Raw genomic sequence first — 26,222 nt, forward strand, 5'->3', positions numbered from 1 at the left:
ATACTCTCTGACTGTGATTTACCAAAGTCCCTCAATATACCAAGCATTTCCGCTTTAAAATCATTGAATTGTAATGCATATTCGTTTTCGGGCACTTTTCTTTTCCGGATTGATATATTTTTTTGTTCATATTCTGCTTCTCTAAATGTAGACAAATTTGGCTGAGAGCTGCTTCCCGCGATACTCAAGTTGCTATTAGGTGATCGTAGGAGACTCATTTCGTTGGATTCAGCAACGTAGTAAAAAGATTCCGCAAACTGTAGCAAGAAATATTTATCGCTTCGCTCTTATAGTAGGCGATAGACTTTGCGATGACGTATCGCTTGCAAACTGCAGGACAAAGAAAGATGCAATTGACGCAGTCCGTCTTCCTCACAACACTTATACTTTTGTACACAGTTTGATAACAGAAATTACACTATAGACTATTGAGCTAAGATTTAAAATAGCTTGGCACTTTTTTTAAATTTATAATATTCACGTTAACACGTCCGTACTCAACGCGAGTCAGCGAGCAAGTTGATATTGAAGTGTAATTGTGTGATCTTTGGATTCAAATTTGTATTTATTCTTTTGTAGAAGTATGGTCGAATAGAATGTTGAAATTTATGAATTGATGATGTTATAAATATAATAGAATCCACCGTATTGGTCTTTAAATATAGTCTTTTATAATATTGAACAATTTTAAGATTAACAACATTGAATTTTTCATAAATATTATAAATGTCTTCTAATTGATTTATACAGGACCATATTTATATGAAACTGTATTTATTAACGTTATTTATTAGTCAGAAACATATACACAAGCATACATTTCAGATATTTACAAATTAATATTATAAATCAAACAATTCTCACAACGTGAAGTACCGTACTCTAAACCTCCTTCTAATTTTGCAACATCATTACCTTTACCTAATTAAGTACTTAAGCTCGTGCAATCCCACAATGAACAAAGGACGTTAACAAAAAAAAAACCACTCAATGTCACGTCCGAGCCGGGAACGCAGTGCTCTGGACAATTTCATATTTTTATGGGCCCTTTTGTGTTTTTTCTCACAGTTGAGAGGCATCTGAAGGAGCACGATTCGGTAACGCGCCAAGGAGATGTTATCGTGGCCATTAGATGTCGGCCACATTGAGACATTACGACACGTCCTTTGGTCTTAAAATGTTATTTTAGGGCATCACAATGACACCCCTCCCGCCCCTAACATTAATTTGACATGCGTTCTAATTCCGCGGGATATGTTTTGCAATGAGATGAAATTAAGACGTCACATCGCCCGAGAGAATTCCCACGACAGGCCGTCAGATAAGACATGCTCGTTTTTGCAGCATCATAACCGCGCATTGTCTGTCACCTGACACGTTGTTGATATAAAATGCCAATAAATGTCACTTTTTTATGACGTTCGCGGCGTGTATTCCTGTCACGTGCACTTGATCGTATCGACACGTTCTCGCCACCCTGGTATATGGCCTTTGTGCCGACATCTGATGCGTCATCTCACATCTTGCGCTAATCTACCCATCATTCGCTATTAGGCGAGGTTGATTCCAACAATCGTCTCATTAGCTCCACAAAAGTCATTAAATTGTCCTTATTGTCCCTTTACATAAGCGTCACGTACACAAGAGCGCTAACAACGTGTGGAGGATCTCAGGGAAGCGTGACGAATTCCGTAACACATACAAAATGGGACGTTCGAGCGCTCTTTCATCGATACGGATACGTTGATGAAAAAATCCAACGGTCCGGAATCATTATTATCTTTCTTCGTCGATCATCGATCGCTATTATCTTATTTAAAAGCATCTCTTAGATTTGTTCTCTTTTTTTCACCCGTCAACGTTTCAATTCGGGACCCCAACAATGGGCAAGTTAAGAAAGATGTTTAAGTATTTAGTTACGCTATTTTTTCACTATTTTTCAATTTAAACAGAATCGTGTTGTTGAAGGGCCGGAAGGTGTCGTTACGGCGCGTTAGCAATACTAATAGAGATCTGTGTCTCGCACACAATGCCCAGATTTACGTATTTATGGATAATCTATTAAACCCATTATTGAACCTGTCAAGTTGTATCACAGTCATGTAGTGCTGCCAATATTATCGTCAAAATCGCACTGCCCATTTCCAGTTTCGAATTAAATTGAAATATCATGTCTTACATTTTTTTTTTTATTTTGTATGCAATGCAATTTATAATATACATTCAAAAAAATCTCAAACTGATATAAAAATACCAAAAAATTAAAGCTCGTGATCACAAAATATTCTACCAAAGGACATGTAGGATATTAAACAAGTCTCACTGGAATCCGTTCAGACAATTTCAGTTAAAATATTAATTGGTGAGGTGAGGGAGGGGCGTTGGCCGGACCCACACGTAGCGTGAAATCGCGGCCTCGGGAGCGAACCCACCTGGCAACGAAGGTCCGTCTTATTATTTGTTGTCTCCCATCCTCCATGCTCGTAAATTTCCACGTCAACGTGTGCGATGAGTGGAAAAAACACAAAGCCCTTCACACCCAGAGATACAGACATAAAGAAATCTGTAAATACACGGCATAATGCGACCGCATTCCCGACTGTATTAATACGCGTAGATAATTTTTCGTCGTAATAAATTCGGATTGAACGGACCCGCAATTGGTTCAGTTTTATAAAGCTCTCATATGCAAGCTGGTTCGGTTGCCACCTACGCGGAATGACGCGGGCCGAGTAATTGCTTGTCAACCATTTGCGACAAGGCTTTCATAAATAAATCCGTGTGTTTTACTATCGCTTTACATATTTTATTATTCTGCATAATGAAGTAGCGTCTTGAGGTTGACGTGAACAAAATATGGGTATGTTTTACAGTAGTGCCCCTGTAAGTACTTAGACTGCGTGTCTTGTAATGATAAATAATTAAACAAAGAGACGTATTTGCGTCTACTATTTTACGATGTCTTTTTCGTATTCGCTACCGCTTTTACTATATTTTCTTACTTATTTATTATGCTTAGGACACATGTGAAACTTAATTTAGGAACTATACTGTTTGTTGTTAGAATTTATTTTAAAGGGCGTATTTGTACATTTTCCCAGTAAATAAATAAACATATTTGTTTCATGTGTCTTTTATAATTTATGAAAGAAATAAACCGTCTATAAACAATTTATACCACGTATAGGAATGACGTTATATATAAGTATATATAACGTTTTTATCAGATAAGTATCTATTTTTGATATTTCATGATATTTGACTTTATTAATCATCTGCTATCAAAAATCTAAATAGATTATTAAGTACTAGCTGTTTAGCTTATTCGCTTTCGCTTTCGGTTTGGTCAAAGGAAACTAAAAAGTATCCTATATCACGATCTCGCCTCCTATCTCCAAACAAAAAATCATACCATTAAATCGCTACGTTACAACGTTAAAGAAAGGCAAAAAATATACAAATCTTCGAAAATACTTTCGCATTTACAATTTTACGGGTGGTTTTGATATAAAATTAAATAATGTGTTTTAGTAGGGGTTATAGCAGTTAATTTTATAAATGCGAAAATCACTGTCTGTCTATCTGTCTCTTCTTCATGCCTGAACCACATTACCATTTAGCCAAATTTGGTACAGACGTAGTATGGGATCTGGGAAACACAGGATTGTTTTTGACCCGGAGACCATGGGTTCTCCGGGTCAAAAACAAAAAACAGGGAACGGGAACTATACCTCTGTCTATGCGGGTGAAGCCGCGGGCGAAATGCTAGTTTAATAATAGAAGAATATAAGTAGTACTAATTAATGTTTATGTAAAAATGTATGTACGCGATGCGGAGATGTGGACTCCATCGGCTTTGAATCAGTATCTTGGTAACCGCTGTATTGTATTGTGCTATCTCTTTCTCTGCTGCTGTATAAATATTATTAATAAAGTGAATTCCCGTGTCCCCTACTGGGGTATGGGGCAGATGATATACATCTGTTTCACTGATCGATTTTCTTTATGGACAAGTAGGTGATCAGCCTTCTGTGTCCTGCAGTCCGAGACATTTTTTTTATTGTCCCCACCGGGAATCGAACCCAGGACCCCTCGGTTCTACGCTCACGCGTTTACCACTGTACCAAGGAGGCGTCAATAAAACGTCAAATATTATTCATAAGGATGAATTAAATATTCTTGATAGAAATATGAATTTCACATAAATAGGGGCAAGTTTAGGCTGATGATTAAAACATCATATCTAAAAAGACCTCACCTCGTTTCATCAGCGCGCTGGCATGCGGGTTGGAACTTTTCGACAGCAGGCTGGTGCAGTTCCAGCGGTGCCAGCGAAACTGGTGCTGGCACTCCTTCACAGCCAGCTGGAGACCCTCGAAGGCCACCGACGCGGTGTCCGGCGCCTCGTGGCAGATGGACCTCTGTTCTCGCGTGAGGCCGCGCACGAATCGACACGCGAGCGCCGAGTTCAGCTTCAGATGGGGAAGTTCGTCTCTTGAGCTGTAATTTTGTGTATGGATATATCATAATCCTACTAATATTATAAATGCGAAAGTTTGAAGGATGTGTGTGTGTTTGTTGCTCTTTCACGCAATAACTACTGAACCGATTGCAATGAAATTTGGTACGTAGATAGCTGGACAACTGGAATAACATAGGCAAGTTTTTATCCCGATATTTCTACGGGATACGGACTTACGCGGGTGAAAGCGCGGGGCGCAGCTAGTCTTCTATATATATAAAAATGCATCCCTATTTCCCTTGGTCACGCCATAACACATGAACCGATTTCAAAAATTCTTTAACCATTAGAAAGCTGCAATTACACTGAGTGACATAGGCTATATATGAACCACAGTGAAACCAGGGCTAACAATTAGTGTGTATATAATTGTACTATTTATGAAAAGTATGGATGTTTCTAACTAGATGGGGATAGAAATTAAAAAGACCGATTGTCAGTATGCGTTCTGGTATTACAATTAACAGGGTGATTGCAATATTTATACACATTGTTTTACAAGTTGGTACATAATCGTAAGGATCCCTTAGTATTTTCTTGTGTTTGGTTTTACGCGAGTATTATACATTTAGAAATTAAAAACTTTTCAACGGATTTTAAACGCGATTTATTCATTATATTATTAACCCGACGTTTCAAACACTTTACAGCGAGCGTGGTCACGGGGAGACTGAAAGGAATCACTGAAGGATCACTTTTTCATTTATGTTACGTAATAATTAGATATGTTATATAGAGTATTCAAATTATTCCAAGTTATTTTGATTATCTGTACAAAACGTGACACTGGCAGAATCCGTCTCAGTGGAAGAAGACAAGTGGTTTTATAGAATCTTTGGTACAGATAATGCAATGGTATGCAATGCTAAATCGTGTAATTTAAAAGTATAAAGGATATGTTTGCACTATATAAATTAATAGCGAATTTTCACATTTGTTTTACTGTTGGGTCTATCGACTTCGACTATCCGTCATTTTAAGACCAATTATTCATAAAACACATTGAATTAAGATTAATTTAATCAATATGTATACGTTACGGTATGTAAGTGTAACATAGTTTTATGCCATCTATAAATAAAATTAACATAATTATCTTAAAGTCATCGAATGTCAATATCTTACATTTTCGTATTAGAACATATAACGCGTTAATTGGTAGCCATTCGAAAAATAAACTTCATTATAATTAATTTATTCTAAGCAGATGGTATCGCACGGGTTGGAAATAGTTTATAAATGAATCAATTTGTAAGAGCTCCCGTTCTCCGACAAATATTTGTGAAGTATTTGATGTTATAAGATTTTAATTAATATTATTGTATGGTGGGGCTTCGGTTGTGGAATGCTCTGTTATGGATGGTTCTGGAATATTTCCGTTTGATTAAAGTTGGTCTTGATGCCTCGTGGAGCGACCACCCGCTTTGACTATACGTAATACGGATATTAACATTAAATTACAATGCTTAACGTTTGTTGCGGTATTAATGTGTTCGGGAAAATTATTATCAACTTTGGATCGTGTCTGAATCACATATATTAAAGTAATTTCCATCGAAAAGATAAGAAATAAGAAGATTCTTAAATAATGACTTAATTTAAGAATCTTATATTTTAAAAGAAGTTATATAAGTATATTTTTGAAAAGGGAGATCTTTTTAAATAGTAAGAGTATTTCTTTATCAAGTGATAATGCAAAAAATTGTGATCTAGGATGTTAATCTTGAAACTTTTTATAGCGATAATACGTGTTTATACAATATAGATATATAAAATACCGTGATCCTATTAGATTTAGCCGTGGCCTGCTTCTATCCGTTTTAGGCAAATATACGCACAATTTATAACCCAAAAACTACAACAATAAAAATATTAATAAAGCAATTTTAACCGCTTTTCCGGGTCATGATAAAATGCATCATATTCACGTTGATCTGATGTCTTCGTGTCTACGTGATTCGACACTTAGCTTTATTGCGCATACTCTGATATGAGTGGGACGTGCTTTTGTAACATTTTTTAAGGGTTATTTCAGCAATGCTCAGACTGATATTTAGTTAAGAGAATACATGTATTCGTTATTGTATCGTCTTAATAATATTGTTAATTTTCTATTCAGATTGATATTTGAATATGTTATTGAACTTTGAAACTCGGATTATTTTATACTAAGTGAATGGTTTAAGAGTTATAAATTGTATCTCAAATTAATCACACTAATAAAATCAAATTAAAACAGTGAGGTTTTTCGCCAAAATCCAAGTCAATTATCTTATTCCAATTTTTTTCTCAACTTTATCCCTGTTCAAGATCAATCAAGTTAAATTATATATTCATGTGTATAAGTTGTTTGGAAACCAATAAAAATAAAATAAAATTAAATTAAATGTCTGCCTCAAAGGCCTAATCTACATGTAATACTGAATGAAAAATATGAAAGTTTCAGTCATTTTAATCAGAAAACGGAACATACTATATCCACTTTTTAACCGACGTAACAAAAACGAAGATGGTTCTCAATTCGCTTGTTTTTTTAGGTTGTTATTCAACAATTCCATAGCATTCACGAAAGATGCGATTCTTTTTGTGTTTTATAGGATGTTGTGCTCGTGAATGTTTTAGTGTATATACATATTCTTTGTTACTTTATGTTATCATTGGTGCACAATAAAGTGTTTTTCTTTTGTTTGATGTTGATGTTTTATATTGTTGTCATATAGTCCCATTTTAGAATTTTGATGGGTACCTCACCCAGAACCTTCCACTTTTTTTTGAGAAAAAAAATAAATTATCCGTCCTTAATAAGGCATTTTATAAAAAGTTATTTAATCATCAAGTGTTTCCAGAAAACCATTTACAATTATTAAGGTAAAGGTCGATGAATATAAGGTTAATTTTTAATTTCTTCTCCTCAAATAACCGTTTATTTAATTCTAACACGCGTGTCAATTGTTTGTACTAGTTCGTACTGACTCATTTTGTGTGGACTGTGTACTTTTCTGTTTTACTTCCATGAATGAAAGCGTTCCTTATCAGTGTTTTGTTGGTTGGGTTTGTCTAGATACCTTAGTGGTTCTGTACATTAACGTATTTAAATGATATAAAGTTTATTTATTAATCTTAATATATAAAAATCTCGTGTCACAATGTTTGTCCTCAACGGACTCCTAAACCACTTAACCGATTATAATAAAATTCGCACACCATGTGCAGTTCGATCCAACTTGAGAGATAGGATAGTTAAAATCATTTTAATTACGATAAATGACAACCCGCGTGGAGCCGGGGCGTGCAGCTAGTATATTATAAAAAATGTTACAGGTATAATACATTTTAGCAGAATCGAACATACAAGTATAACATAAATACTAATTTACATGCGTATGATTTCACGTTATAAAAGGCATTAGATATTACGCTGAAATTATATATTTTGATCATAAGCAACTTGTAAATAGGTGCTTTATCGATTTGTTCCGAACATAGGTAAAGTTGAAAAATATTGTGTTGAATTCTTCAAAGTCTTCTCCTTTAATTATATTGCTAGGAAAATATTCCGATCAGTTGTCCTGATCTTTCTTAAATAGCCAACACTGAAAGTGTATTGGTAAAATACACTGTTATGTCGAGTATTTTTTTCATACATAACACACTTTTAAAGTAATTATGCGCGAAAAAGGTACCTTGTAATTTGTAGTAAGCACCTCCAAATATTTATTGCGGTGGACTTTGTATTCATTATTTAGAACACCTTAAAATCGAAAGCAGAACCTTGTTCAAGCCTTATTCTACGATAATATGAATAGATAGCTTAAATATCTATGGAAACATATTTCCATCGAGCGAGGAACACTAAAAATAATCGTAACAAAAGATAAACACTGTTTTCCGTCTTTGCTTAACTGTTTAAGTTATCTCGACTCTTCCCACGGTCCGGGAATGCGGCCGTATCATTAAGGGATGCTCGGAAAACGAATTATATACATTTAATGTTCTTAATGAAACGCAATCATTATAATCGTTATCATTTTTTGCATCTTTCTATTTATTAATACGAGGCTTGGACGTTGCGTGGATGGTGACGCACAGCATGAAGGAAAGTTTGCATATAGCTTTACTTATATTCATTATATTAGTATCCTTACGTTTGTATATGATAGTGAAACAATATAAAGTGAATACATTATATTGTTCCTCTAAAATAAAGGAACTTTTAAACGTAGTTATTGCGAATACTTAAGTGCAAATAACGCAAGTTTCCATTTAACGTTCGCTTGAAAGTTTCTTACATTGTAATATGAAACTACTTCGATTTATCACAAAATGTTTTAGGTAGGAGAATGGTGCTTTCGCTGAATCTTCACGTTTTCACTATATCTTTAATAATTCCATTTTATACTTTTTCATGTTATAACTACCTATTTATATTGCTAAAAAAGTTTTTAATAATTGCAAGCATCAAAATTTGTAGAAAGAAAAATCTGTTTACAAGATTTGATATAATGGAATATAAATTAAAAATTAAATCATATCTCATAAATTAAGAAGGGGTAAATTCGAGCAGTGGACTCATTCATAGTCTATTATATCGATGATGTAATCAAAAATATTTTCTTTTACTATATTTACAATTTCATTTAATCTTAAGGTAGGGGTAACGTTTATTTTGATAGTCGTTAAATTAAGTCCGTCATTATTAAGAACCGCCATTGACCGCCTCCTTGGTACAGTGGTTAGCGCGTGAGCTTAGAACTGACGGGTCCTGGGTTCGATTCCCGGTGGGGACGCAAAAAAAAGTCTCGGTCTGGCAGGACACAGAAGGCTGATCACCTACTTGTCCATAAAGAAAATCGATCAGTGAAACAGATGTACATCATCTGCCCCATACCCCACTAGGGGACACGGGACTTCACTTTATTATTAAGAACAATGTTAATAAGAGTATGTTATATTTAATGAATATGTTTAATATACACGTGTTGAGTAAATTAGTTCCTTTTGTTTCTCTTTAGTTGCATACACTATGACAAAGTAATTACGTTCGTCAAAGTAAAACCACCTAAGAAAAATATGCTGAATGCAGCAAAAAATCTACTGCAACTATTATTGGAACGATTTCCACACCAAGCGCAGGTGCATAACGCGAACAAACGTTATCATTTGTATCTTTTATTGCTTAACCTTTTCTTAATAACTGAATAGCAAACAAAGAGGAGTAATTTAAACGCATTTATTTTGCCTATATTTACTTCTTACCAATATGACAGCGTACTTTGTCGCTGAAGTGGAATTATCGGATGTAACCAACGGCTTTTTTAGCATCGTTAAACTCAGTGATCCAATTAAAAATCCGAGCTGAGCTTAATATAATTGCATCGAAAATTCCACGCGGACGAGATAAAAACAATAATTTCGTGCTTTAAGCGAACGCCAGTAAAAAACAATAAATCTGAGTCGGACTGATGAAACGTAGAGATACTCATTCAGAAAGGTTATTTCAATACAAATTACAGCTACTTGCGTTGCCTCTCTCTGCATACCGACGATTCTGCACATACTTTTCTGGATGGCCCTAATGCAGGATGATCCTAAAGCTCCTTTGCTGCATTGCAACCCCTGCCTTGCCCCAAAGACTATAAGGGTTATATTTCCATATACGTAAAGATAACATGCGCCGTTTTATAGTAAAATTTGCAAGCTCTGATTGAAATTCCATGTACCAACAATGTGTACGATGGCTTAGTACCTATTTGTACGGGTTATAATCTACAATGGATAAATATACAGTGTGATTTGTTGGCGTAACCTTTAAGTACCAATATAAGCAATTAGTACCGAAGATAAGGGATTCTTAACGCAAAAAGGAGTTAAGTGTATTGAAATCGATCGAGGGAGAAATATTCCTCGAGATAATCAATATCTAGAGAATTTGTATGTTATGTTGGTTAGGCTTTTGGACCTCGATAAAGTGCAATTAGTCTAGCCTCAGTTCATAAGAAATCACTGTTTGTACTTTTAGTTGTCTATGGTAAATCGATTAACTTTGGAGATAAATGTGGTCTTTTCAAATAAATATATATGGATACAGTATCGAGTGGTTATATTAGATTTCTTTACAAAATCTACGGGTACGTTCGTTCGTTGTACATCGCTGCTTTATTTAAATATGTAACAACCAGATAGAGATCAAAATTTACCATGCATTCAAAAACGCTATCTTTGATCCACGGAGTTTGATATTGAAACTTAACGAATATACAATTATGCTATATACCTCATTATCATATTGTATTTTTAAGCAAATTAGAAAATTAATGAGCAAATTACTGTCAATTTCGTTTAAAATTGAATATTTTACGTAGATTTTAAACATAGAAGCGATTTCGTGATTAATTATTATTTAAATTTGATTGCGACAAGTGTAAAATTACCAAATTGTTATTAATTCGTTAGTTTTAAATAGCTTTTAAATTAAGAAACATTTTTTAATTTATTGTAAATGTTTATTATTGGTGAAAATATTCAGATTTTTATACAGGAAAAAATTATCGTTTGATTTCTTTTGTATAAATTGTCACAATTATAGTTACCAAACTCCTCCGAAACGGTCGGACCGTTTCTTATGAAATTTTGTGTTCATATTGAGTATGTCTGAGAATCGGCCAACATCTATTTTTCATACCCCTAAATAATAAGAGTAAGGCAAAACAGTATTTGCGGCGTCAGCTAGTAACACATTTGTTTAAAGTGTATCAAATATGCGTAAACTCTAACTCAAATTTATGCTACCTTTTTACAATATTTTAAAGTCGTAAAAACAACATAATACATCATAATACTACTCACAAAATCTGTAATATAATAACGTTTAGCAAAGTATAAATCATTGAGTTATTTACTAATTGACTGATTAATTCAAAAATGCAAATTGAATAGTGATTTATTTTGTCAATACAAAGCTTGGCCATTTAAGCTATCGGTGTTGCAATATTTATTATTTACCGCATGTTAAGTAGCTGTTGAGTTTAATAGACAGGCTCGAGTCTAATTTGTGTGCCTGCCAGCGGCATCCATCGGTAGAATATCAATCACAGAGTTAACGTGTTCCTACTTCATTATGCAGCCGCGTGCATATCGACGTCTATTTACATCGGCAGCATAACCTATTGGGTGGCCCGACTAATAATTGTCACCTCTTAAATTTACATGCATTATCATTAGCATTATTCATTAAACGCTCGTTGTCTACTTGCGTTTTGCATGATTAGTGTTCTGATGTTTTTGTCTCGTATGCACTGCGACGCCCCATCGTTTGACACTCGTATCATTATGATCTCAGTGATTAGTTGAAGTACGCTAATGCAAACCAAATTACCAAGCTCTAAGAACCATAATACCGTGCTGTTTTGAATGTGAATTACGCGCGCACACGTCTCATTACAATAATAGGTATTGTGATTTAAATTCACATCGATCCGTGAATAGTTATAAAAACTCACCTTGCCATATTCAATAGTGGGACGAATAGGAATATTATCGCTGGAAATGTCCAGGTCATTCTGCAGTTTTCCCCGGCAACTCTAGCTATATTCATGTTGGCAACACTACATCCTCGTATTGTCTCATTGTTTTCCGTTCACTTGTTCAACTTGTACATAATCGAGAGACACACATTTTTAACACACTAAAGAACGAGTGTAAACTGGTTTGGAAACATTTTACGAATAGTTTAGTCCGTGCGGGAATTTCATGCTTTATCGGGCGTTAATTAAAAAGCTATTTTCTATCGCTGAAATGGACGTTATTGATTGCTAATTGGGGGAGGGTCACTGGCACGGTCGCATTCGTGTTCGATTTGAATTCACCACAGTCGATTCGAGTGTATCAAATGTTTGTTTACGTTACGCCGTCGGCGCGTTGCCGTCGGGTTGTCTATAGAGCGTCTTTGGTCGGGCATGGATGGTCGCGTGGGACGCGAGGCGTGCTCTCCGCGCCGCCCAGACGACGAGAAAAAAGTTTAGAGGGGCGTGCGGCCGCCGGCGGCTCCACCTACTCGTTGATTATCCTTGTTTACGCAATTATTCGTCGATATTTCGGCACAAAACTGTTGCTTTGATGAGCTAAGCCCGTGTGTTCGGTGAGCGACCGCGATTGACAGTGGCACCCTGGACGCAGTCCCTGCTTATAAAATGCCGCCCCACGCGTTTTACCCGGGTTATAATTCCCTATTGTAAGTGTCATGATTATAGCCATTACTTTTTTAAATAATGCGACGTGACATACGATTATATAGATAAGTAAAATATAGTTGAGAAAATAGCTAGAAGTTTAAGCGATTAAAGTTGAAGCTCCTTGAAACAAATATCTAACCACGTAACTTATATCTATATTAATATAATTAATCTAATTGTGATAATAAACAATAATTACATAATATACTGTCTACACTCAAATACTATTTTAAATTGGTACTACTCATATATGCAGATAGAAAAAACTACTAAAAACTGTACCTATAAATATATAATATAAGTATCCATAAATATATAAACAAAATTAAAACATAATGCAGGTAATGCAATTCACAAAAAAAATATATATGTAAAGGTCATATTTTATTAATCGTTCACTATTCTTAAAATATTGTTATGTCAATTGTCACATTCTCATCGCATTCACGAAAACAAATTGATATCCCATTCAGCTAAAGGGTAAATAGTTCATTGAGGGCCGAAGACTATAGAGTGATAGCAACCCTTGGTTGAGGGTTGGAACCCCTTCTAAGGGTGAACAGTCGCGTGCGCACAAACATCGCAAAATAAATATATTTTGCATAAAGGACATTCGGGGACGTGCATGGCAGGAATTTTAATATGTGTAGGGTTTGTTTTTCATTATTAAACAAATGTAATTAACATAAATGACATGGTTATCTCTCTATCATCTTACTGATATATCTCATTAACAAGGGGTTATAATTTATACTTACATACTTTGAGTAACGCTTGATTCTAAATCTGCGCATGCGAATTGCAAAACAAATATCTTCTTGAGATTGTATGGGGACATTTATGGAGCTAGTTTTAAAGTGACTATTCATAAATACTTGTGAAAGTTTATATGAACAAAAGATTGATTGAGCTTGAGCCTGATACTTTTATTGTTAAAACACGCTATCTTAACTTTTACGGATTATGCTCAAAATGAATCAAAATTATACGCTACGCTACAACACAAAAAATGTCACATACATTAATGTAGTACATAAAACCATACCGTATATTAAATCAACATTGAATCAATATAATACACTAAACATATATTCCAAACTTAACAATACACAATTAACGCAATACAAATTATAGAAACTCGAAGCTATAATTATTTAAAAGCAAATTCAATAAACAACGCATTTTCCACTCGGTGAAGTCATGTCCAAGTAAATGATTGGCTTCGTTACAAATTATAATGCACATTATGCATAGTCAGGCATGCGCGAGCTGGCTTTGATGTTGACGCCACGCGCGCGCTCTTCACTGAAGAGATCTTGAGTATCAGTTCTGTTTACCCAAACATTGTAGCTTGGTCAGCGATACGCTAATAAAGAGTTATTTATTAAATGGTAGTCTACGTATTGTGTTTCTTTAACGTATCGCGATGGTATATGGTTGATTTTGTATTTTAATGTGCGTTTGGCGATGATGTGTGAGAGGAAAGAAGGAAGGTTAAAATTGAGACAATGTGATCTTGAAATATTGTTTTTTTTAAGATTTAGAGGCTTGGTTACGAGACCTTTAAGCCAATTAAATTATTGTAGTTTTTATTTTAATAGAGCTCTTGAAAAAAAAAAACGTTTAACGATACAACTATTACTTTCTAATTTTGGTAACAAATTGGACAGACAGTACAGTCGAACAAATACAACAATAACAAATAAATTGAGAGACAGACGGAGAATTCACCGCTTAGTTCTTGTTCACGTGGAATTTCCGAGATAATCACTCTGTGTTTTCACACCATGCTAGGGTTTCAAACTATCTCTGAACCAAATTTCATGCAAATCGGCCCAGTAGTGCTCTATCATAGACCACATGTTAGCTTCAATACGATCAGGAGTGATCGTGGCAAAGCGACTGTCTATAAAAAATCAACATTTTATTCGATTATGTGTTCAATATAGCTTTAATCTTAAACATTTTATCTACAACCTACCTACACGAATATATAACAATATCATACTTTGCCCTGAGCACACAATTTCTCTCATTAGCACCAGATTCTGCTGATAAGATTGATGCCTCATAGATTCTAGTCATTCTATTAACACTTGTACTACAAACTGTAAACCTCGTGTGGTACCATAAATGTTAATCTTAAATTGTATGAAGCTTAATTCAGACACTCCTCGCTTTATTACTTCGAGGTACTAAACATAAAGTTATATAAGCGGCATAAAGCTTTTATCGATAATGCGTTCTAATACAATCTATGTTCAATAGAAAAGTCTATAAAGACTTGATTTAATATATATTTCTTTATACATTGTATTATGTTTTAGTGAAAAATTAGAGCATTAAGTTAGTAGGGTTGCGTAATTAGCTTCTTTACAGGACAGCAAGCAAAACGGCAGTAGGCCGTTAACCACTTAATGTGATTAAGTCATAATTTCTATAGTTATATGAAATTCTCGTTTCACAATGTTAATAACCATACTCCTCCGAAATGACTGATTCTCGTGAAATTGTGTGTGTATATTGGGTAGGTCTGAGAATCGGCCAACATCTATTTTTCATGTCCTAAATTATAAAAGTAAGGCAGAACAGCGTTTGCGGGGTCAACTAGTAATTAAACTAGAATAATAAGAAGAATAAAGTTACTGTTATTTACTCTTTAATATATATTCTAGTAAACTGTTTGTGATTTCACTATTACCTTATATATTAGTTTGATGTTGAAAAGCTCTGAGATATCAGACATGTTTCTATGTAAAGATTTTATCGAACATTGTAACGTATCAAGTTATAATCATTACATACTTTGTAACGTTACCGTTAACGATAATAAAATATATATTCTGTAAACAGACAATAAATAACTATTTTTCTTTCAACTTTTTTCTTTTCGCAGATGAGACCACCGGTGTTATCCATACATCATGTCGAAACAATACCATATTTTCCAAACACAAAAAAAAAAAAAAAACTGGCAACTGGTAATACTCAATATAGCAATTGTTCAACACATAGCTGCCAGCTACTGACACGGATCATTTTCTGTTATTATCAATTACTCTGCGAATCTCGCTCCGTGGTGGGAAATGTTGCCAGCTACAAAATTGCCAACCGCAAGAATGTAATCTCCGTGTTTTGTGTTAAATTTTATATTATTTGTTCTCTCACACGGTGAACGCTTAATTCGAATGTTAAGTTCACCCCGAGGGTGTGAAATTAACCGTTAGGTGCAGTTATTATGGCTGCGCCTCGGTTTCCGTTCGGTGCCCGGAGCTACGAATAGTAAATATTGCCAGCTGCTTCGGAGGCCTATGATGCAAAATATCCACCGTGTCTATGGTTAAAGGCATAATGTGTATTTTATAAATTTTACGGGGAAATGAAAGGCGAATTAATTTAATACTCGCATTCACTCTACGTTCATTTACCTAATATTTATTATTATTACGGTCGTAACGTTTTGTTTACAGTTAATTTTATTGCCGATTATAAATGTTATTAATATTCGTTGGTATATTCAGTATGCTATCCCCTGCAGTACTAAATTAGATTTAATTTTGTTTTTAATCCACCATTCATGAATGCATCACGACAAAGACTTACTTTGTCTGGCGATATGTAGCCGACGGACCCGAATGCTCCCGGGGGAGGCAGTATCAAAATGAATAAAACAAATCAGTCGAATTGAAAAAGTCCTTCGTTTTTGGCACATCGCTTAATAATACGACAAATTATGCTTATATTTTTTCCCTACATTTACTTACATTGGTATCAGCTATTCAATTGTTTGCTGGGAAGAGTTCATTTATAAGCCATAAGGTTTATATTGAGCCATAAGTTAAACATTCTTATATATATAGTTTGGTGTTTTGTATCATATTGGCAACATAATAAAGCGTTTAAATAATGCATGACTCAATAAACAAAGTATCAATACATAATGTAGATATTAAACAGTATTCTCATGAACACAAAATTCTTGTAAACCGTGCTAATTACACAAAAGTTTGTTAAGATGACGTCGAACACAAGCATAATTAGAAAACTTTAGGGGGCTATATAAAAGGGCTATAAATCAGCGGAGGGTCGATGCGATATTGTATGCACGCTCACTGCAATCCAAAAACGACAAAATATAAACGCAAAAATGTGGACGTAGGTGTCTGATGCAGAGTATTATTTTTTAATTACTTTCGGTTACATTGTCTTATTACTGTATATTGATGAAACTTAAATTGGGATGTTAGTTTATATTATTATTCAACATGTGCTTGATGTCAACATTCATACAATTAAATATGTACCTATGTGCTTTAATATCTTGTATCTATCCGTGTTAGATCTTTTAAATTACTAAGTTTCTGGCTATTAAAGACTACTGTTGTTGTTGACGCCGATTGAAAGTAGGTTGTTAGTGGCCTTCGTGAAAGAGTCTGTGTAATCCGAATAGTATACAGAATGTAGCATTTTTCATTGAAAAAAATAAAAACCTTCTCATCATGTTAATGTAAGGCCAGTTCAATAAAGATGGAATAAGATAGAACTTTCACAAAACTGCGTTTTCCCCGTCCAGTGAGCGTCAACCCTAAACACATTATAATACAGTGTGGCTAATAGTGTCTGTAGCCGGCTAAGCTCAGAGATCTCGTTAGCAAGTGTATGCGACATTTCACATGGGCTAATTGCGAGCATTTACCCATTTTGATAAACTGCACTCGCTGAATACTGACCGCAGATGCGTTTTTAATACTTCATGAGAGACTATCTTTAAATCATGGCAGTTTTAATCAGTTCTTTTTTATATTACATAAATAGTTTAATATTCTTCCATCAGCAACGTAATATATGAGGGGGTGAAATAGGCATGGTTATCTAAATCCACATTATTGTATTTTAAACTAGACGCTCGTCCCGGCTCCGCCCGGATATCAAGATTCCTGTTTTATCCCAAGGGAGCATTTAATCGGGATAAAGTATCAACCATATATCAACCATATGCATAAGACACATTCACACTTCAAAACATATAAAACCATCGCTTTCACATTCGAATTTCAAAATATCCACTTACAGTACATTTCATAAAAGATAAACACATAACAACATCAAGGCAGGGTTTCACATTTTACTAATTTCCACGTCTACATATCTCATCTATAAATCATAAATTCTATCGATTCTATTAGCGTTCTATACCATGTGGATGAGCGATAATTGAAGCACAGCTATAAACTTATAAACTTCATCGCTTTCGGTCCAGCTGCTTTGTCCGTGTTTATTATGCTGCGTTGATAATTTGTATAAATAAATTCTTTATCCGGCCGCGGACTGTGGTTGGTGAGGTGGGAACTAAATTTATTAGGGATCTTATATTTATTGTGGATTCAAGTTTTAATATGGTATTGAAACAGGATTCAGATGTGTTCTTATTTGAAGATGATCCGGGATCACGGGTGGTCGAGTGGTAAGATGCCCAGGTATGGAAGGACGCAGGTTCGAATCCCGCCTCATGTTTGATGCATTGTTTAGTCTTTTCATGTTTGAAAATTGCATTGATTATTGTTGAAGATTCCAATGGATATGGTGAGATTAGTTCAACTCTTATATTATGGGACAAAAATGTTGAAATAATGTAGTAGCAGAGTATTTGATAATTTTGCATTTGATGAAAATATATCTTCGAGTTGTTTGCATGTATAATTCTAAAGATAGGTTTGGCTGTTTTTGTTTGGGTTAGGTCCAAATACGTAGGTATAGTGTTGTTTTGTTATTTGCGAATAGGTACCCTTGATATTGTACAAATTCTTGGATATTTCAATAGATTCTGTCTTAAATAGACTTTTATTTATCATCTCAACTAATCGAATTGTACATTTCGCCAAAATATTTTACGTGAAACACATTCTCGTAAACTTTTGATAATTGTCGCAAAATCTGTCTTTATTGTAAGTAAATTGACTGTTATTATTTATAGACGCAAGATGAAACCAGGTAACAGATAACAAACGATCTAACCAGATGTAATCTCAATTTATACGCAACATTAAAAGCATGCTAACTTGCTTGAACATAAATAAGACAATTTGCAAAGTAAATTGAAACGGACTTATAAACGCATAAATTAAGATATTAATAATTGCCCCAGCATTAACGTGAATGCAATTAAATATGTTTAAATCTATTTTGTTTTATTACGTTCTAGATCTGTTTGAGAGCGGACAGGCACAGGGCAATTTGTCAGCGTTGTCGATAAAATCGATTTGTTAATAGTCGATAAGATTATCGATTTAATGGATCGAATTTTGTTTGTGAGCGATGGTGCAGCCACTCATGGTGCGCCACGTAACATGGATTATGCTGCGTAGAACATCACAATATAAATGTTGGATGAAGTAAAATTTGACACTAAATGTTTAAAAACTACAGTAAAAGATGACAGCTTTGCTTCAAACCAAATATAATATGTCCTTTCTTGGGTCTCAAACTATTTATCTACCAAATTTCATCCAATTGTGGTCCAGGCGCGACAAAGAGACAAACAAACAGACGGAGTTGCTTTCATATTTACAATATTAGTAAGGATTGATAATGTTTTAAGATGTCGTTTATGCTATACATACAAAACCATTATTTTACGAAAAACGATTGAACATACACAAAAACAATATTACCCATAAAAAAATGTAATATTTTATTTTGTTGAAATATTTTCCATTTATTTCATATCCCGTGCTGCTGGTATAATGTAAACAACTATAATTCGGGTAGGATAATTTGTCAGCAGTACAGTTAGTATCGATTTGTCAATAATCGATAATATCGATATGTTTATCATGTTAATCGATCGAATTTCGTCAGGTCGTAACCGATGGAGGTCGGTGTGGGAAAGCCACCGTGGTTGCGTAGTCATTCTTATGTAAAAGACTGAGGAATATACAGATATATCAACCATTTTTTCATCAACATACCAAAACTCTATTTCGAAAAATGTGTGTATGTGTTTGTTTTGTAGTACATAATTATACTTAGTTCATGTCTATTTTAATGTAGATTTATTTTTCCTTAAATTAATATGTTTTCTACACTTACTTTTACATAGGTATACTCGACCAGGTTATTTATGCTTATGGTAACTTTATATAAATGAACATAATAAAAATTTCTATAACTTATGTTAATATTATCAAAGCATATTTTTTATATTCCGAGTCAAGATTAATTAACTTCTGTTCAAGCATGTTTCATTTTATTTTATTTTGTTTTTAAGAAATATACCTCATTATATATATATATATATATATAATGTACCTCCAAACTTATTTCCTCTCAGAGACTCTTCACCATTTGGCATTGACATGAACTGTATGCGATGCTTAATCTTCATTCATATTTTATTATTGCGACCACCATCCGAGATCCGCCTAGAGTATTGGGATTGTGGTTTAATCTCCCATTGTGGCGGTGATTCGATGCTATTGTACGCACGATTAATGTATTATTGCTTAGGAATATGTCTTTTATTGTTTTACTTGCGTTATTGCTTAAGTATACAAATAACTTAACTGTATAGATTAAATAAAACTGAAAAAAATGAAGATTTCCAGATTATTTGACAGACTATTCATTATTATTATTCATTCTAGAATATTTAGAATTCTTACCTACGGACAAATTCTAGAAACGGTTGAACGCTGTAAATAAAAAAAAAATAACTAACGAATATGAAATTCGAAACGCGCTTCCAGTTAATTTAATCGCGGAATTTTTCGTCGTTGAAAAATTCAGATTTTGACAGTTCGGAATTTGAAATGAAAAAGCGGGAAATTATAAGTGGGGGCGATGGGCGTTAAGGGGCGGAGTCGCGCCCTTAGCATGTTTCCATCGTTAGTATTAATTTTTCTTATATTTTTCATTCTGCCTTTTTACTTTACACAAAAATGTTTATAAGAAATTGCTCTGAGTAACATTTTTCCTTGCACGAATAATATTTTCTAAGCATATAATTTTTTTTTAAAACTATAGATAGCTGTCTAGTCTAAGGAAAAGCATTAATGAATATCGATATACAATTGCAAATGACAATCATATATCTTCTCACAGAAAGGTACGCAAATATCTCTTATATCCTACTAATCCTACTACTATTATAAAGGCGAAACTTTGTAAGTATGGATGTATGGATGTTTGTTACTCTTTCACGCAAAAACTACTGAACCGATTGCAATGAAATTTGGTAAGCAGATAGCTGGACCACTGGAATAACATATAGGCAACTTTTTATCTCGATATTCCAACGGGATACGGACTTACGAACCCGCGGGGCGCTGCTAGTTAAATATAAATTTTAAAAGTAACACTAATAAATAATTGCTAATATGAAATCATGTCATGAAATATAATAAAATACTCAGTAAACTATATCAAATCTAACACCCGCATAAAGTATTTATTAGCATTATTCTAACCCACTACTAAACGATTGTCATATTAAAGTACAAAATCAAATAAAGACATCAACCTCAACATGTCAAACAAAAAAGCCACCAATATCCATCACAACATCATAGTTTACCGAAAGTTGTCCACTCACTATGAGCACGGAGGGTTCCAGCCAATGATACGCAAATAACTACCTTATGACGTGTCAAAATCATTCTGTCTCAAGATGACGAGACGCGGTCTCACGGAAAGCTCTCGATGCTATCAAGGATCGCACAAACTTAATCTGTACAGTTTCTAAAACTCTATAACCAAGCGCTAGAGCTTACAATTGCGTGACAGTATTAATATATACGTTTGTATTTCAGCATATTGACGTGTCAATCTCTCAAGAGACGTTATTAATAATGGCTATCCGCCCGTGAGAATGACTTCAAGAGGCAACTATTAATTTGGGCGCGATTACAAAGATTATTGGGTAATTGACAGTTCGAGTTTGCGTTTATGTAATTAATTTTTATTTAATTTTCGAGTTGCGATGGGAGTCCGCTGCGTCACTGGGCTTTTGTGATGCGATGGGTTGGACTTGCTTCGACAATTGACGCTTATTCGCTTGCAATATAAGTATAGCCTGTGTGATGCGAGTTCCTACTAACATGGAACAGTATTTTTGGTTTATGGAATTATTGTTGCCAGATTTATTAGTTGCCAGTTTTTATGCAAATGTGTATGTAGAAATGTATTTATTTTTTTTAATTAAAAAAGCACATTGCACTTCGATAAATTGGTTTAAATATCGTTAATTATTTCCGATTGATATGTAATAAATAAAAAAAGGAATGTCTATGATTTATAAAAAGTGTGGTTGTGGTGCTATCGCTATGCTATATAAAGGAAAAGATAGACTGTCCCTGATTTCTGCACATAATTCCCATTTCCGTGAGATTTCCTGTGCAAAAACGATCCATTGCGGGCCACAAAATTTCTTTCTGCCAAATCTCATCCAAGTTGCTTTCCATTTATAATATAAGCAGAGCGTTTATAAGCGTATTTGCACTGTCTACAAATTCTGATTCATGTGAAAACCCCTGAAATGACGAATCGTGCCAACCTTAATACCACCGATGACTAATTTAATATGATTTCACACTGAAGCCTTCCGCTTGATGAGAGCGGTAAAATGTCGCTACAACAATAGATGTAAACAAAAAATATACTATATGATCGGTGTACAAGCCATCAAACCATAAAAACAGTTTTATGGTTTTGAAGGTATTCTATGAAGGTTTTCCCAACTTGAACAAATCAAAACTGTTAAAAGAGATAATGCTGTGTTTATGTAATTTTGTATTGACATTCATTATTTGAACAGTTATCAATTTACTTTATAATATTTACTTAGGAATAAATCGAAGCTTGTATAATTAGTAGGAATATAAAGTTGCCGTTCTTTTTTTTGCTTTTAAGTTTGAAGTCGCGAATAATTAAAATAGAGGATTTTACAGTATTCAGCAATTTATAAATGCATAAATTAATTTATTAATTCCTAGTAATTTGTGCACATAATAGATTTTCTAAAAATTATTTCTTGACGATTTTTCTATTAGATGAACGACATCCCAATCGATTGTTCCTAAAGAATAACTGTTCATATTTACTTTCATATTTTTTTGTATACTGCTTATAATATCGGCTCATTTGTTAAAATCATCACTTTTTCTTCATTAAGAAACTTTTTGTACAAAACATGATGCCAAACCCATCCCAACCCATCGTGTCTATTTCAATAAAACTTACACATTTGTATAAACAAAAACGAAGAATTTAAAGGAAATTTAATGCTCATTATTAAATCATGTAGACGGCATTTTAGGTGTCCATTTAAGGCTATTAGTGGTCCATTAAGGAATTATATCGAATTCAGCATTCCGTTGATATTGGTAGCGATAACATCTGGGGGGTAATTATGTTGACTCCTCAATTATACCACCTTTTCGTAATTATGCGACCGCCTTCCAATACAGTTACAATTAAGTTGTTAAGTTTCGTTGGAATATTTTGACAAAATATTACTTAGGGGCTTGAAAATAATAACTGAATATTATATTCTTTTACCAATTCCTTTAAGCAAGGATTCTGAAGTTAGGACTCGATAGAAAAAAGAAGGTTTTCATTTTGATTCATATAAAAAATTCTATCAGATTTCTTCATCGTTAATTTTCTTTATAATTTATCCAATTTTAATAACACACTTTTAACTCATACGTTAATTATGATTTATAAACGTACTAACTAATTCATACAGTAATTTATGAATATCTGTAATCGGTATCAAACATATTGTAAGAAAGTTTAGTAATAGTAAAGTACCAATACGTAGATTTCCCCAGTTTATATTCCAGCCATTGTACTGGGAGCGCATACGTCGTCAGAAGTTCAATTCCTAGAGATGAAATCTAGCTCCATTTATTAATTTTATTACTTGACACCTCGTTCACGTGCCACTTATCAGCCACTAAACCTACACGATTTACTTTCAAAATCACATTAACGTCAGCTCACTTCGGGACTTCTGCTTTGTGTAAAGTGCATTGATAATAATCTCGGCTATTCTCATGTGCCAGAGCGGGATGGGTGTACGCGGCTGAATGGGAGCGAGTGAGACGGACGGTGTTGAATAGAAACATCAAAATTTTACAGCGTTTTTATTGCGCGCGCGCCGAACCGTGTTTATATGCCGGCGTCCGGTGGAGTTGCAGATTGTGGAGTGTAGGTGGCGTGTTGGTTTTTATGTAAAAAAGAAATAGGACGATATTATATGATACCTACATGTCATTCATAAAATTTTCAATCAAAGTGTATTTTATGTTCACATTCGCTGTATAAAGTGTATAAGTTATAATATATTACAAAGCAGATCTTTGATGGTCAATATATTATGTAATATGTCACTAGTTAATTTTCAGTTGATTTGATTGTTTTTAATAAATTAATTATTTTGATGATACAGTTACAAATATGTAAAGTTTTCATTATTATTAAAAACATAATATTATTAAAGTAGTTTCAGTTCAGGAGTTTCAGTTATGAAAATTTGAAATACTTTAACCGACACGACCGCATCCACTTGAATAAGGATATAATGAGTAATTTCAAACGCATTCGACGAGCACTGCTGGTGTAGTGGTATCATGCAAGATTCCCATTCTTGCGACCCGGGTTCGATTCCCGGGCAGTGCATGTCTTTTTATTTTTTTTCTTTTCGCAACAGAATTTTTGATCCATGGATATTAAATAAAAGAAGTGTGTTTTATTATAAATTCTACCAAATTTTTTTTTACAAATTTAAAAAACTTATATTCATACAGGTTGATGAAGCCGCAACGCAAAATTCAAAATGACCGAATATGAAACATTAAATTATTAAATTTAATTGTAAGCCAATGAGTTTTTCTAATTATATTATTAAAAAAAAGGGGGAATATCGAAAACAATTGTCCATTCGCAAGATAAAACAGCATTTAATCCAGTAAAGTCCCATTTTTCTGTCATACTCAAACCAAACCCTTATCCGAGTACGAAGCTAAAAATATTTTAACATCGTCTTATTTCCCCCGCCGCCCCGGGCTTATTCCTTGCAATTCAGCCAAGAGGACATTATTATTAAAAACTGATATTAATCAATAAATTAGCTAAATGACAAACGCGGTAGGTAGGTGTGGGAACAGAATGGTCTAAAGCGCCAAAATTCCTCGCGGTCCAACCAACAGGGCCATGGGAACATAACAAATTAGTTGAATTTATACTGTGACTCATTTGCTGGATACAAATGACTCAGTTGAGGCATTTAAATATATGTGATATATGTAGGGGTCACTATTAACTTAATCTGGTATAATTGGAAGGTGAAACGCATGGAAAGTTTTGCGAATAGCGCTGGAAATTTTATGCGTATGTATTGTGATTCGTGTTTATCTCCGACTTATAAGTTAAATAATGCAGTAAATACTTACGATTATGTGTAGATAATAAATTAAACTATATACTTAGCTGGAGACATGGAAAATTATTTTGTCTTTGGGAAAACTGTAGCATAATTATAATACGACAAACCTACAAAAATAATGTGGGCGTTGAGTCCGTTTCGGCACGTATTGGGCCAACTCACAACGCGGGAGGTACCAAACCTCCACAGGGCGGTGATCGCTTTCATCAGGCTAACTGGTTGATAATCCTACTTCCTACTAATATTATAAATGCGAAAGTTTGTAAGGATGTGTGAGTGTTTGTTGCTCTTTCACGCAAAAACTACTGAACCGATAGTAATGAAATTTGGTATGTAGATAGCTGGACAACTGGAATAACATATAGGCAAGTTTTTATGCCGATATTCCCGCGGTATACGGACTTACGAGGGTGAAACCGCGGGGCGCAGCTAGTCTGATATAAAAAAACCCATGACATAATTTTGAATACGGATGGATAAGTAAATTGATAGCATAATAATAAGATTTGGGTAAATAAAATAACTGTCTAGATAAATTCATTCTGACAAAATAATGAACTTTCGCTTCATACTAATTGAGAACAAATTAAACCTCAGAAGTACCCGCTACCTTAACAATAACATAAACAATGGTTGTTCGACTAATTAGTTAAACATTTCTTTAATGGTCTGCTACTAATGAAATATTAATATTACTTGTGTTGTTATGAATTTTCCGACACCGTTTGTGGTTTAATAAAGTGAGTAAGATTTGCAGGGACATGGTTTAATGTTATTAACACAAAACGATTTATGATTATAGAGTTAATAAATCCTTTACAAGGTACTGAAAAACAATTCTTATCTATGAGAAATTTTGAAAGAATAGAAAAAATTTGATCACGAGGCAGGATTCGAACCTGCGTATCTTGCCTAACCACGGTCTCATTTATAAAGCATTTCAATGCTATTAAACTGGAAATTAAATTCTTATCTAGTCATGCAATAAGACTGAAATTAATGTAAATGCTTTCTTAAAGGCATA

The 26,222-nt window shown here is 34.0% G+C and overlaps 1 protein-coding gene and 1 non-coding gene across 2 annotated transcripts; one reads left to right on the forward strand and one right to left on the reverse strand.

Moving 5' to 3' along the window:
• Positions 1-1,404: 1,404 nt before the first annotated feature.
• Positions 1,405-12,655, reverse strand: LOC119836858 (protein Wnt-10a-like). The gene is made up of 4 exons (XM_038362342.1): positions 12,022-12,655; positions 4,259-4,500; positions 2,433-2,563; positions 1,405-1,503 (listed from the first exon to the last, which is right to left on the reverse strand). Exons 1-4 carry the CDS (start codon positions 12,114-12,116, stop codon positions 1,405-1,407), a joined length of 567 nt encoding a protein of 188 aa, XP_038218270.1. The 5' UTR covers positions 12,117-12,655.
• Positions 12,656-24,361: 11,706 nt separating this feature from the next.
• Trnag-ccc lies at positions 24,362-24,432 on the forward strand. Its single transcript has one exon. It is a non-coding gene; the product is annotated as a tRNA-Gly (tRNA).
• The last annotated feature ends 1,790 nt before the right edge of the window (positions 24,433-26,222 follow it).

The sequence above is a fragment of the Zerene cesonia genome, chromosome 1 (assembly GCF_012273895.1).
Source record: "Zerene cesonia ecotype Mississippi chromosome 1, Zerene_cesonia_1.1, whole genome shotgun sequence".
Taxonomy (NCBI): Eukaryota; Metazoa; Arthropoda; class Insecta; order Lepidoptera; family Pieridae; genus Zerene; species Zerene cesonia.

What these genes read in the sequence shown, in the direction of transcription:
- LOC119836858 (XM_038362342.1), bottom strand. Translation starts at nt 12,116, where the DNA reads ATGAATATAGCTAGAGTTGCCGGGGAAAACTGCAGAATGACCTGGACA. An exon ending in CAGCGCGCTGATGAAACGAG is followed by an intron (nt 2,564 to 4,258) that starts GTGAGGTCTTTT and finishes GTGTATTTACAG; the next exon opens with ATTTCTTTATGTCTGTATCT. An exon ending in AGACGGACCTTCGTTGCCAG is followed by an intron (nt 1,504 to 2,432) that starts GTGGGTTCGCTC and finishes ATGACGCATCAG; the next exon opens with ATGTCGGCACAAAGGCCATA.